The sequence below is a fragment of the Echinops telfairi genome, unplaced genomic scaffold (assembly GCF_000313985.2).
Source record: "Echinops telfairi isolate 266 unplaced genomic scaffold, ASM31398v2 ScPeMD7_3533;HRSCAF=4204_0, whole genome shotgun sequence".
In the NCBI taxonomy this organism is placed as follows: domain Eukaryota; kingdom Metazoa; phylum Chordata; class Mammalia; order Afrosoricida; family Tenrecidae; genus Echinops; species Echinops telfairi.
In genome coordinates this window covers 15,933,434-15,947,321 of record NW_022107431.1, presented here as the reverse complement: position 1 = coordinate 15,947,321, position 13,888 = coordinate 15,933,434, and the positions used below count along the sequence as shown (strand labels likewise).

The 13,888-nt window shown below is 43.9% G+C and overlaps 1 protein-coding gene across 1 annotated transcript in view; it reads right to left on the bottom strand.

The window, feature by feature from the left end:
* SYNE1 (spectrin repeat containing nuclear envelope protein 1) overlaps positions 1–13,888 on the bottom strand; it is a 326,773-nt gene that overhangs the window by 281,970 nt on the left and 30,915 nt on the right. The window contains exons 14-16 of the mRNA XM_045294717.1: positions 8,799–9,108; positions 7,009–7,173; positions 3,779–4,135 (exon numbers count right to left, since the gene is read on the bottom strand). Coding sequence (XP_045150652.1) covers positions 3,779–4,135; positions 7,009–7,173; positions 8,799–9,108 — 832 coding nt within the window. The remainder of the gene's footprint in view (positions 1–3,778; positions 4,136–7,008; positions 7,174–8,798; positions 9,109–13,888) is intronic.

The following is a 13,888-nucleotide window of genomic DNA, read 5'->3' as shown; positions in this document are numbered from 1 at the left end:
AAACAAAAAAATACCTTATAACCCACAGGTCTATCATTAGTAATGCATTACCTTCATTGTTTCCTTACATTTGTTCAATGTCTATGATATGCCTAGCAGCAATGCTCGGAGGGCACAAGCACTTGGTCCCTAGCAGAGAGGCTGGTGGTTCAGACCTCTTGGGACACCAAGGAAAAGAGGTCACGGCCTTGAAAACCATTGGAGCAGTTCTGTTCTGCACGGAAGGGGTTAACAGGACTCAGCACCAGCTCAATGGCCACTCTCAAGAGCAGCACACGCCAAGCTGCTTGCTAGAGGCTGGGCTGCCCCGCAGGAATAAAGACCCGATTCTTGTCTTGCAGAGTTGCCGTGTCATGGCGGACAGTAGCATGAATAGTCACAGTGTAGGGTATACACAATCCAAAAGAAAGTCTTGCAATTTGACAATCACTCCTCTAGGACCAAGGTCCTGATCAACCCGGAGACACAAAGAGGGGGCTTTGCAGTCTGCGCTGCTCCCCACGGCTCGCCTCAGCCAGCAAATGCCATTAAGCATGTCCAACACTTGACACCACTCCTGGCACACTGGAGGTGCCCAGTCACGAACAACCAGCAGGAAAAGGAATACTAAATGTGTCCATGGGACTATGTGAGCAGAGGTGTTGCCAAGGTAAAATCATACTAACTTCAGGAGGAAGGGGCCAAAAAGGAAAGGCAGTGACTCAAATGGGTGTCGTGGTTTCTATCATTCCCCTCCACCATCTCTACTGCACCAGGGCCCAGATTTGTAGAGAAACCACCTCCCTCACCAAACCAGGTGGGTGCTGCGCTCCTCATCTAAGTAGAGGGTCCCACTGTCCTCTCAGACTGAAATCAGTAAAAGAAGCATCGTGTGGGCCTCTCCCGTTTCCCTGCCTACTCCACCCAGGAGACAGGGAGCTAGTCTACACGACTATTGCTCCCTCCTCTCTGCATCCTGACTCGAGCCACCTGTGGTGTCTCCATCCTGTAATACATCTTCTCTCAATTGGTCTCCAGTTCCCTGGTTTCCCCTCTGGCATCTTCTCATTCTGCACCCCTATGCTCTCTGACCACCTGGTGCACCTGGCCCATCCCTCTGTCATCATACTTCCAGACTCAGCCTAGCTAACAGGCCGTGCAAGGGTTCTCTACGCTCTTTCCCTCTTATTAGGGGCCTCTCTTCCCAGGGACACCTGTCTGGGTCTTCATTACAATCTTCTTTAGAAAAGAACACATCTGTTGGTTCTGCACCGGTTGGCTTTTCTCTCTAACTGTGGTCTTGGGGGCAGCGGCAGGGCTCTCTGGCTGGTTCCATTCTTTGACTTATCTCACTGTCTGGGCTAGAATAGTTGAAAATACGTTCATTTACAAAAATAATTAACAACGACTAAGACCTTTCCCTCCCACACATCAAACACTAGATTAGCAACAGATACATTATACCACATTGACTCCTTAAGGTACAAACTAAAAAGAAACAAACAAAGCGTATCACATACACAAAAGAAAGCAAAAATCAAGAGATTCAAATCAGTAAATCACGAACACGGTGCAATGAAAAACGAAAAGCCTCCCATCAAAATAGTGCCGTGTCCTTATTATCAACAAAAGCATTTCAGGGGAAGCTTTCACTTTGTAAACATCAGGCTCAAGTTTCTGTTTCGGTTAAATCCTAGACTATATTTTCCCACGAGGTTAGACCTGCCAGGCTGGCACCGGACTGGGCGGTATTTCGTTCTGCTACGCATTGGGTCCCCGTGAGTCAGAACGGACTCAACAGCACCCAACAATGACAAGAAACGACCCAGCTTAGGAACACGGCCCTGTTTCCAGCACAAATAGCCCAGTGAATATGAAGAGAAATGAACCGTCACCCACTGAACACGATGTTTGCAACACGATTGGACTAAGTTTATAGGTGATCATTAAACATACGTTGAAGGGATTCTCGAACGCCGTTATTTACCAGCAAGAGAGAAAGTAAATATTTGCACAAGTCCGTCCTTGTGATCGTTTACAGTGATAAAGTTTTCCTAACACTAAAGCAAGGCTGTAAGAACCCTAGCAAATCTACTGCTCTGTAAATGTTCCCGTTACAATCATTGCAGCTGAAGCATTCGCCACAATTGTACGGCATCATTAGAAATAGGGTGACATCCGAATAACTGTCTCCACACACGTGGATCCTGGAGCCCAAGGTCACACGCAGCGGGTTGTCGACGTTGAGCTGTTGGTACCACTGAAGGCATGACTTCATTACCTGTCATGTCCGTTTTCTGTAAGTCTCGCCAATTACTTCCGCTAATACTAACAACGTCAAAAATAGTAGCTCCAACTGATAAAGGCATATAGATATTATCAAGTAATGTTTAATGTATTTGTCATGAATGAAAGGGAGACAAAGAGGAACTAAAATGTGTAACTTTAAAAACAAATATCTCAGCGTGACTAATGCTGACCACGGGAATCTAGCACCCACTTTCTGGTCTCGGTTTTACCAAACTGATTTCTATATTTTATTCCCGTCCTTTAAGCTAAGAGGATGTAGGAAAGGCATAGATGCTCCCCACTTGAGGGGAGCAAACTGCAGAATTGTATGTAAATGGATATATTGGATGGCGTAAGATATGGCAAAAAAAGCAAGAAATATGATTTCCTGGGGGTAGGGTGGGAGAGGAGGGGATAAAGGGGAGCAGATGTCAAAGAGTTCAAGAAGAAAGAAAATGTTTTGAAACAGATGGTGGTAGGAAGTGTGCAATACTGCTTGATGTCATTGAACTACGGAATGTTACAATATCTACAAGAGCTCCCAATAAAATGATTAAAAAAGAAAATATTGGGAGAACTTGATAAATAAAAGAGCATAAACAGATGCCTCTGTGATTGTAGTCTATGGCACGCTATCTCTGTCTCATTACTTAATTTACAACGAGACAAGACCACGCTGGAAATACAACCTTGTTTAGCGACCATAGCTGGAGCTATTTTAAAATGAATCTAACATAAATAGAAACAGACATGTTTACTTTACTGAACTTCCTTTTAAGGGCACCCATGATTCACAGCAGGACTAAAACTGTCAATATGAAAACTGGCTTTCGCTACTGAATCGTAAGAGACAGGAAGGGGGTTCCAGGCTTCTGGTCCGGGGTGCCCCTCTTCCTGATGTCCTGGAAGAACTGGCAGAGTGGGAGACAAATAGAGATCACTTGGGAAGGCAGCCAGTGAACAGGACATAGGGGCAGGAGTTAACGGGCCACTTCAAGCTCCGCTGTCAAATCCACAGGGCGAAAACGACTCCGTGTGGCTTAGAAGCTTCCCAAAGGTGCCTTTCCGAGCAGTGCACTCAACCCCGCACAGCTGGAAAGGGTTAACTGGCAGGAAGCCCTGAGCTATGCCTCCCCAGCTCCTTATGTCTCCGCCGGCTGAGGGCCATTTTTCAGCCGCAGGATTGCAGCCACCGGCACAGAGGAAGGCAACCAAAATGTCACCACGAACCAGACGGATCGCCCTGGAACAAATCCCTCCCGCCCCCTCCCAATACTTGGTACTTTCAAAAGTTTGATTTGCAAGGGGCTGAAGGGAATCCGATTTTGCGATTGTGATTAGGCAAGTGATTAGGCAAATCACACTCGTATGTTTACCAAGTCTCACGGGGGCGTATTTGTAGTTAGCAAGGCGTCCCCCCTCCCATCCCACCCCACCCTTGCTTTCTGTTTTTAGCAACAAGTCCGTTTGGGAAGCACCACCTCATGGAGAAAACAGGAAGGCCACTTACGTGTCCTCTGTGCCAGCCTGCCACCAGCTCGCTGTCCGTGTTCTTCTCTTCCAGAAGGGCAAGTTGCTCAGCCCAGCCCTGCAGAAGCCCACTGAATTGCTCCAGGGCCTCCCCAAGCTGGGCCACTTGGCCTGAGAACTCCTGCTCCGACAGGGCCATCTGGCTGGCCAAGTCCTCCAGGCTGCTCCTCGTCCGCAAGACGCTGTCTTCCCACTGCTTCCAGTCGGCCCGCAGGGCCTGCATCTCCGCATCCATGAGCTCACACCCCCTGGCACTTGTGTCCTCTTTCACAGCGGGAGCCAGCGACTCCACTCTGCTCAGGCGGCTAGCACCAATCTCTCTGGAATCTATCAACTCCTGCAATGGAATATCACCATGGTAACCAAGGGGCCTGTGAGTCATTTAGACTGTGAGTTTCCAAATGTGTACAGCCGGGGACCCTGTCCGGCTAGGAAGTTTCAGTAAGCATGCTCTGGGGATCAGAATCCATTCAACCACCCACCACTGAGTTATAATAGCAGCGCACTGGCATCCTGGGAGGGACGGCTGATGGCAAGGTAGCATCCGGGATCCCCACCACCTGCACACAGACTAAGTGGGACCCTAAAGTCAGGCTTGCTTGAATATGTCAAGATGTGTCGTCATAGTGATTAAGGACTTGCCTGTGAGGTGTGTCCCTAGAAACGTGCAGGTCCACGTACACCTTCCAAGTGGAAGGACAAGTGAATGAGGATAGAAGCAGAAGGGGGTTGTGTCTCGTCTCTACCACCATGTTCAGTTTCTCCCACAAGACAATGACTTCAACCCTATGTCCAATCTACCAGGAGTCAAGCTAACGCCTCAGGACAATTAATGGGTGACAAATGGGTCCTACAGACTTTCAAATCTTTCAGTATCTTCAGCAACCAGTATGGTGACTCAATGCCATCTGGCCAACTGACGATAGGGGCAGGGTAGAGCTCCTCCTGGGGGTTTCCAAAATGCTATCTCTTGACGGGAGTAGAAAGCCTCATCTTTCTCTTGAGGAGCGACTGGTGGTTTCAAACTGCTGACCTTGAGGTCAGCAGCCCAAAGAGTAACCACTATGCCACCCAGGGCATTCCTAAACATGATGAGAGCCACTAAAATTTTTAGAAATCACAGAGCAACAATCAAAATGTCAAAGTAACCGTTAGACTGGATTCACTATTAATGTTATATTAAAAACATCATAGTGATAAAGCAGACAGAGGCTCTCAAGGAAAACATGATAAAATTAAAATATTGTTCAATAGGTATGATGGTGGCAGTTCTTTCTGAGATTCTTATATTGGGTTTTCAATCACTGAATATATCCCTCTGTGCTCATATATGTATGCATCTATTGCTAAAGCTGAGATTATGCTAGTATTAATCCAAAATTAGGACCTTCCTCCTGAATGAAATACAAGGGAAACAATGATTAATGAGGGAAAGTTTCAAGGAAGAAATCAATCACATTTTAGTAACGATATTGATTACATATTATTAAGGAAAATTTCGATAGTAAGCATAAACCATGCTTAATAAATTGTGTTACGTGTAATTTGTCTATTTAATAGATTTCAGCAAATTAACTAGAAATAAATAAGTTTTCTCAAAATTACATATAATAAAGTCACAATTTGTACATATTTTGCTTAAAAACCAACCTCAATGCCACCGAATCAATTCTGATTAATAGCTATCCTATGGACAGGATAGAATTGCTCCTGTGAGTTTCCAAGAATGTAACTGTTTACGGGAGAGTAGAAAGCCTCACCTTTATCCAGGGATGGTTGGTGGTTTGACTGCTGATCTTGGAGTTAGCAGCCCAATGTCTAACCTTACAGCACCAGAAATCCTTTAAAACTCCACTACCTATTGCCATTGAGAAAAATTTTGACCCATAGCAACCCTATAAGTACTGAGTAGAACTGCCTCATAGGGTTTCCAAGGCTGTAATTTTCAAGGAAATGGACTGTGACCTCTTTCTCCCATAGAGAGGCTAGTAGGTTCAAACCACAGACCTTTTAGTTAGTAGTCACCTGGACTCTGTGCTAACTCATTTTGGGACTTGGAACCGTGGGTGCATAAATGGAAAGATTGATAGACCAATATATTAGCACACTATTGAGTAATTCATCAGAGAAAAGTTTCAAAGAATCACAGAAATAATAAAGATTTGAAACTTGGCTTTTTGTGAATTCACTCAACCAAACCCTGTAGAATGAAATGAGGTCCAATAGGATAGCATTTCGAAAGCAGTCAGAAATAAGTTCTCAAAAAATGTAATTATTACTACTACCATTTTATATGTTTTATGTTATGATCTCCATGGATCAGAGCATAAACTGGGTATAAACATACTTGGATTATTTTATTCCCAACATGGCCTCATCTAAAGCAAAATAATTGCTTAATATTAAAATCTATTGTTCTCCACAGAGGGGAATGTGATTAAAATTTAATATCCAAGCAACTAGTAATGCACTAAAAGATAATAAAGATCTCGAACTCCTTCAGAATGGGAGGATTTCTGTTTTTGAAGTCGCCTTATTAACCCAGTAATACTAGGTCGTAACTTCAATGTTCTTCAAAATAACTGTGTTCCACAAGGCTGTACTATTGTTTAGGGAAGTAGAATAAGATATCTCTGGTAACATGGCCTAATTATTGTTCGAATATATTTTATTTTTTCTTTTTCACAAACTTTTCCCACAGACTTTTCATTCACAGCATTAGGAAGTGCCATCAGGATTTTCCAATCCTCTGAGCTGGCATGTAATCTTAGTCTTTCATGCTTCAGCAACAAGAACATGTGCACACATCAGGAGACCTGGTGGCACAATGGTTAAGCACCAGCTGAATGTTTAAGGGTTCAAACCCATCCCGGGATCTACGGCAGGAAGTCCTATAAAGATCTCAGGCATGAAAACCATACAGAGAACCTATACTCTACCACAGGAGGTCACTCTGTGTCAAAAACTGACTCCAGGCCACACAATGACAACAGGATAACATATGACATTTTTTCTCACGAGTGCAATATGCTTGGAAATCCTTTTGTTATCTTGCTCATTCATTAGGTACAGGAATAAACACTAACCAATAGGAAACAGGAAGAAAACCGTTTCTGTGACAGACTGGGACCCACAGAATCTTTATCCCAAGTGTGTGATGCTTAAAACCCAAGGAGCCCATGTCGTTCTACCATCTGTCCCTTTTCTGACCTTAATTTTAGACAGCTTCTTCTGAGTGGCGGGCGAGTCTCCAGACAGATCCGACCACCGGTGAAGTTCTTCCTTGGCCGAGTGGAGCCAGTCTGTAAACTCCTGGACAGCATCCAAGTACATGAGATGGTCTTTCACAATCTCTTCCACTTTCCTCATTTTTTCCTAATACACAAAAAAGGGCTACTTTAAGCGCTCGGTCTTGGGAACATGAAATGAGACAACAGCCCTGATGATGTGTGTGCTAATAGAGCTTAGATTCTCCTTCATTTTGAGGCTCCTTTTTCTCCCCGTCCAATCGTTTGAGATGAAAAGAGCACGTCTTTCTTGGATGAAGAACATTGAGGAAGTGACCACTTTTCCTGTGAGTTTCCACGGACTAGTTGAGCATCAAATTTCTGCTGAAAGAATGTAGGCTCACATCTCATATGAATAATCCACTCAATACTACTTATTCTAATAGCTGATCGCCATCACAGCAATTATTTCTGTTGGCTTGGTTTGTGGCCTTCTGCTCAGCCCTTTAAACGCATTTGTTCCCTGGGCCCCACAATAGTCCCATCATGTACAGACACAATGATTCTATCATCGGACAAGAAAAGACACACAGACCACACGTCAAAACGGAGGGCAAAGTCAGGATTCCAACGTAGGTCTTTTGGATTCTTGAGCCATTGTTTTGATGTAGCCAAGTTAAAATGCAGACAAGTAAATGCAAATGTTAGTCATTAAATCTCAATAAGACAAAAGCCCAACCAAAGAAACCAAACCAAATCCAAGAAATGTACTTCCTTTCACACTGTCAGTAAGATGCAAAAAAAAAAAATCACAGGGGAAAATAAAGACTCGGATTCAGGTAGGCAAACGAGAGAAATCTGAATATTATATAAAACGGTCTGTAGTTTGGTCTGAAGGCAACTGCTCATAGTCATGGGCAGGATAAGACAGCATTAAATTCAGTTGTAGATGGGGCCACACCAGTTAGGGGCAGACAGGAGAGCTACTAAAGACAGCCTACATCCATCACTTTGGGGACTACAGAAGGGTCATGTTTTACTCTTGAAACATTAGCACAATACTTTGCACACGAAGGATGTCTGAATCGTGAATAGGCCTGCATTGAATTTGCCAAAATGCAAGGGTAGAACAGCAGAAAAATAGGTAGAAGAGAAGAATTAAAAGATAATAGAATTCCTGCCCCCCGTTCCTTGTCCTACTTTGTGAAGCCCTTTCAGATAAATGATATAAATGGAAGGGACTGTGGTGGCAGAGTGGTCTGTCTATGTGTTCAGCTTCTAACCACAGGGTCAGTAGTTCAAGATCACCGATTGTTCCATTGGAGAAAGAGGAGGCTTCCTGTTCTTTTAAAGATTTATAGCCTCTGAAACCCACAGGGAGCGGTTCTGCCCTGTTGTATAGGGTTGCTGTGAATCAGAATTGACTTAATAGCTGTGAGGTGCTTTCTTCTGTTCTATAAGTGGCAGCAAAAGGAAAAAAGTATGAAAGTACTTCAAGGACTGACATTCAGTATACACTCTTACCAAGAAGGTGAATGGGTTGTTTACCATTCTATGGGAAGAAGAGAAAAAGAAAAAAGAATGTGAGGAATAATCATAAAAGAGCAGAATAGTGTAGATATTAGGCATTCATCGATGCAAAAAGATCATTACGCAATACATGTTAACAGAATGTACAAGTAGCTTTCCCGCAGCAAATTCCCCAGTTAATTCAACTCACAGTTTCTCCGCGAACTGGCCCTTGAAGTCTTGTTCGCAATAGGAAGCACTCACCTTAGCAACAGTCACGATGTCCTGAAACTGGGTGTTCAGTTCCTGCTGAGCGGTGTCCTGGAAGGAAGCGTCCTCAGTCTGCTGGTAGAGGTCCCTGGATCTTGCACTGAGGTGGCGGAGGGCTCCAGCACGGCCCTCAGCCTCTGACACGATGCACTGAAAGTGGTCCAGCAGGGCGAACTTCTCCTTCAGACCTGGCTGCAGCTGCAAGGGATGCTCAACCTGTTGGTCCACTGACTCCATCCACTGCTCCAGCTGGTTTTTCTTCTCGAGGTAGTCATTCCACTGGCTGATCACAGACTCTAAAGTGCTAGAAGTAAACGCCACATATTAGACAAGTGAGTTATCTCAATCTCTAAACTGAAATCCAATGATCAAGGGCCCATATCTGTATGAGCTGTTTTTCTGAATGCTATGACAAGGACTTGAAGCACCTGCTGATGAAGATCGAAGATTGTAGCCTTCAGCATGGATTACAACTCAATGCAAGGAAGATCAAAATCCTCACCACTGGACCAATAGGTCACATCATGATAAATGGAGAAAAGGTTGAAGTTGTCCAGGATTTTGTCTTACATGGATCCACAATCAAGGCGCATAGAAGCAGCAGTGAAGGGGTCAACGGATGCATTGCATTAGGTAAATCTGTTGCGCTTTAGAGTGTTGAAGAGCAAGGATGTTACTTGGGGGACTAAGGTGTGCCTGACCCCAGCCATGTATCATTTACATGTGAAAGCTGGACACTGGATAAGGAAGACTGTAGACTAGATGCATATGAAAAACAATCATGAGATTAAATTTGCTTTAGGGGAAATTGGATGGCTAACCGCAAGAGAAGCGATTCAAAACCACCAGCCTCTCCGAGAGAGAAAGATGGGACTTTCGATTCCTGTCTAGAGCTACAGTCTCAGACACACAGGGGCAGTTCTGCCCTGCCCTAGAGGGTTACTCTGAGTTGGAACCAACTCGGTGGTGGCAAGTTTGGTTTGGGGTTTTAAGTACAATATTCAGGACCCCGGTATTGAATGTGGAAATGAATAGAACTCAATGCATTTTCAATGCAAGGAATACAGTCACACCTATCATGTCCAAGCTAATTAAAAAATGCAGTGTCTTTGAGTTGATTCCCACTCCTAGCGACCCCCCTTTAGGACAGAGTAGAACTGTAAATCCTTACAGGAACCGAAAGCCTCATCGTTCTCCTTTGGCATGGCTGGTAGTTTTGAACTGCTGACCTTGCAGTTGCATGCACCCCACTAGGGCTCCACTGTCAAGCACACAATTCATTAGATAGTCAAGACAATGTCTTTGCAGGCTGACAATTGAAAGGAGTGTCCACTATTCCACTTCCTGGTCTCTCCTAAACTCATCTTCTGGGACTCCTCCCAGCCTCTCTTGCATACGAGCCTGTGACCCTGGACCTACCCAAGCATGCGAGCCTGTGACCCTGGACCTACCCAAGGTTTTTGTTCAAACCTTTGTTGGATCCTCTCCTCACGGACTTTTCTCAAAATCCAAAGCAGGCTCATCTCGCCTGCAGCTGCCCAATTACTGTGCTCGCTCTAATCCGGCGTGTTCTTTTGAAACGTAATAAAATAGTGTCTTTGATCCTTGTTGCTGCTGTTGAGAATGTATGCAGCAAAACACGCACCCGTGTGATCACATCTACGTGCACCTCAGTGATGCTGCGGACAATCTCCAGGCTGTGCAACCAGTCTCCCTCTCCTTTTCCAAACCCGTCCTTCGCCGGTTTAACACAAACTCACGGCCTCTTAATCTTCTCTCTAACCTGCCCAGGTGCTGCTGTCAATTTAATCCCCTAGAGACAGTCCTTGAAATGAGGGCAGAGAAGGCTCTTTTTTACAGATTATTATACTGGTTATTATACGATTTTAAAATATTTCAGGGGATATTTTTGGTTTAAATTTAAAAGTTATTTTAGGGCAATTGATTTGGGGATTCATCCAGCCTCAGAAAGTCTGGAATCCATGTGGATTTAAAGTTCTCTTCTGGATTTCCCACCTTCTGATCAAGATTCTGCTGTAGAATCGTTGATCAGAATGCTCAGTAACGGTAGCCGGGCACCACTCAGTCCTTCCGGTCTCCTGGCAAAGGAGGCAGTAGTTCCTGGAGATAGTTAGCCACATCTTCCACTTATTCCTCAGCTCCCAATTCTCCTTCTTCCTCTGTGTTCCAGAATAGAAACAAATTGCTATCTCTTGGATAACTGCTTGTAAACTTTTAACACCTCAGGAATGAGACAATGAACATGGAGGTAATAAAGAATCATTAAACACTATGTGGGGCCAATTAACTCAGTTGTTTCATGAAACCCTTGCCCTAAACTTCCCCACAATAAATTAAATTCCATGAGGTGTTTGGCTGTACATAAGCCCCTCAATATCTGTTCTTTGTTGTCGTTGCTGCTGCTATTATATATAAATATATATATAAACACTTTGGCCATTTCAACTTTTTATCGGAATCCAATTTATCAGCAGCAATGACATTATTTGTCTGTGCAACACTTACAATTTTAAAAATTCAGTGCACAGCTTCGATCACCATGCATGGCAACTCGGTGCCCAAAACCACTAAGTTTCCATTTCCTCCTCTCGTCCACCATTGGAGGAAAAAGAGGAAGGCTGTCAAAAAGATTGATTGGCACCATGGTTGAAATCATGGGCTCGGGCATAGGAGCCACTGGGAGGACGATGCAGGACCGGGCACCATCTGTTTCCTTCTACTGAGCATAGAGTCGCTGCTATGGGTCAGCACTGACTCGATAGCAGATAAAAACAATAACCCGCTGTGTTAGCCTGGGTAGACTAGAGAAACAAATCCAGGGAGACTCATAGGTGTATGAGAGAGTTTTATATACAGGGTAATTGTATATTTAGAAAGCATCTCAACCCAGTCCAGTCCAAGCCCATAAGTTCAATATTAGCCCATATGCCTGATACCAATCTGTAAAGTGCTCTTCTGACTCACAAATCACATGCAGTGATGCCGGATGCAGGACATTCACAGGTGAGTGGGTAGAAAGTATTTGGATCCTGTCACGTTGTAAGCACCTCAGTGCTGGCTTCTATGTGGCTTCTCTGGCTTCAGAGGTCTGACTGCATCAGGGTAGGTCCATGTGGCTTCTCCAGCTCAGGGTACTTGCATAATTCCATGTGTCTTGTCAGCTGCAATTTCTCCCAGGGAGTGAACAGAGAGAAGTGTCTCCCGCCTCCAAGCAGGAACAAGAGGATTTCCCAGAATCCTCAGGAGAAGACCATGCCCTCCCAGAGGCCTCGTTGACTACGATCTGATTGGCAGGCTAGACTACACCCCTATACTCTTAATCCTCAAATTGATAAATGGTTATATAACTACCACGTCCACCACTGACAATCGCCAGTGTCTCTTCCTTGTCATTTTACAGGACATTCTGTCTGCCAGTTCCATCGAGGTTGCAGAATGTAGCAGGACTTCATTCTCCTTTATGGTTGATTAGTATTCCATTGCACAAATGTACGACACTTCTTATGCTTATGCATGTATCTGTTGCCTGGTACATAGGTTGTTTCCACCATTTGGTTATGGTAAAGAGTGCTACAGTAACTGTATTAGTCTGGGTACTTTGGAGAAAGAGACAGATAGGGGATATGATATATATGTGTGTGTGTATATATATATATGTATATATATATAACATATAAATATGCATGCACCCATACCGACAACCACACTTATATATCCCCATACATGTACTCCCAAAAAACCCTCCCACACTTACAGAGCAGACATATCTACCAATACAATCATTCACAAACTTTTGGTTGCTATTACTGTCATTGTAGAATTATAGATATAACAGCATTTGTGTAGTTTTCCTTTATATCTGTGTACATTTCAGCGTCTTCATTACCTTGATCCTATTTTGCTGGCTCCTCCCATCCTTCGTATTGTCCTTCCTTTCACCAGAAGACTCACATGTCTACCATCTAAGTGAGTCTCCCTTCTTTCCCTTCCTATCCCTGGTACCCATCAAAGAAAAGTCCTTTCTGTATGTGAACCTAGTGGTGACTTATCATAAAAGGACTATCATATAAATGTCCTTTTGTGATTGAATTGTTTCACTCAGCATAATTTTTTTCCAGATTCATCCAGGTTAGAAGACGTTTCAAGGATTAGTATTGTTCTTTATCATTGTACACATATGCACCGCATTCTGAATAGCCATTCACCCAGGGATGGACATGTAGGTTGTTTTCATCGTTTCGATATTCTGAATAACGCTGTAATAAACACAGTGCGCGTAAGTCTCTCACTGTCCCTGCTGTTAGTTCTCTGGGATGAATACCGGTAACTAGGAGGGGATGGTCACATCATAGGGGAGGAAGTGCCATTCCTTTTTCCAGAGTGGCTGTGCCATTTTACGATCCCACCAACAATGTCTACAGAGTTCCGGTCTCCCCATAACCTCTCCAGCAAATGTTCTCTCTCTATCTCTCAATGCCATATTTCTCAGGGCTTGGGTGTTATCTCATTAGAGCTTTGATATATATCTCTCAAATGGCTAATGCATTTGTTACGCGTCTGAATGCCTTTGATGACATTCCTGTTGTTGTCTTTGCCTGTTTTGTTGATTGGGTGCTCATCTTTCTGTTGTTGAGATGTTGAAGTTTTCTAAGTATTTGGGAGATCCGACTTGTCCAGACGCCGGTTGTAGATGTGATTTCCAAAGATGGTTTCCTAGACTAAAGGTTTTATTTTTATTCTTTTTGTGAACTAGTTTGATGAGCCGACGCATTTCATTTTCAGGAGACCTCGGTTCCGTGGTTCATCTTCTGCTGCGGATGCGTTCTTAGTGATATTTGGTAGTGCACTTATGCCGTAATTATAGAACTCTTAGATGTGTCCTGAAGTTACCTTCGGGAAGCTTATTGTTTTAGGTTTCACATTTAGGTCTTTGATCCCTTTTGAGTTAGTCTTTGCTTCTGGTTATGGGTATCAATCCTGTTTCGGGTTTTTTGTTTTCTAAGAAATTCTTAACACAATCTAAATAAGAGTTTTCCAAGAGCACCTCCAACTCTAGCTGCTGA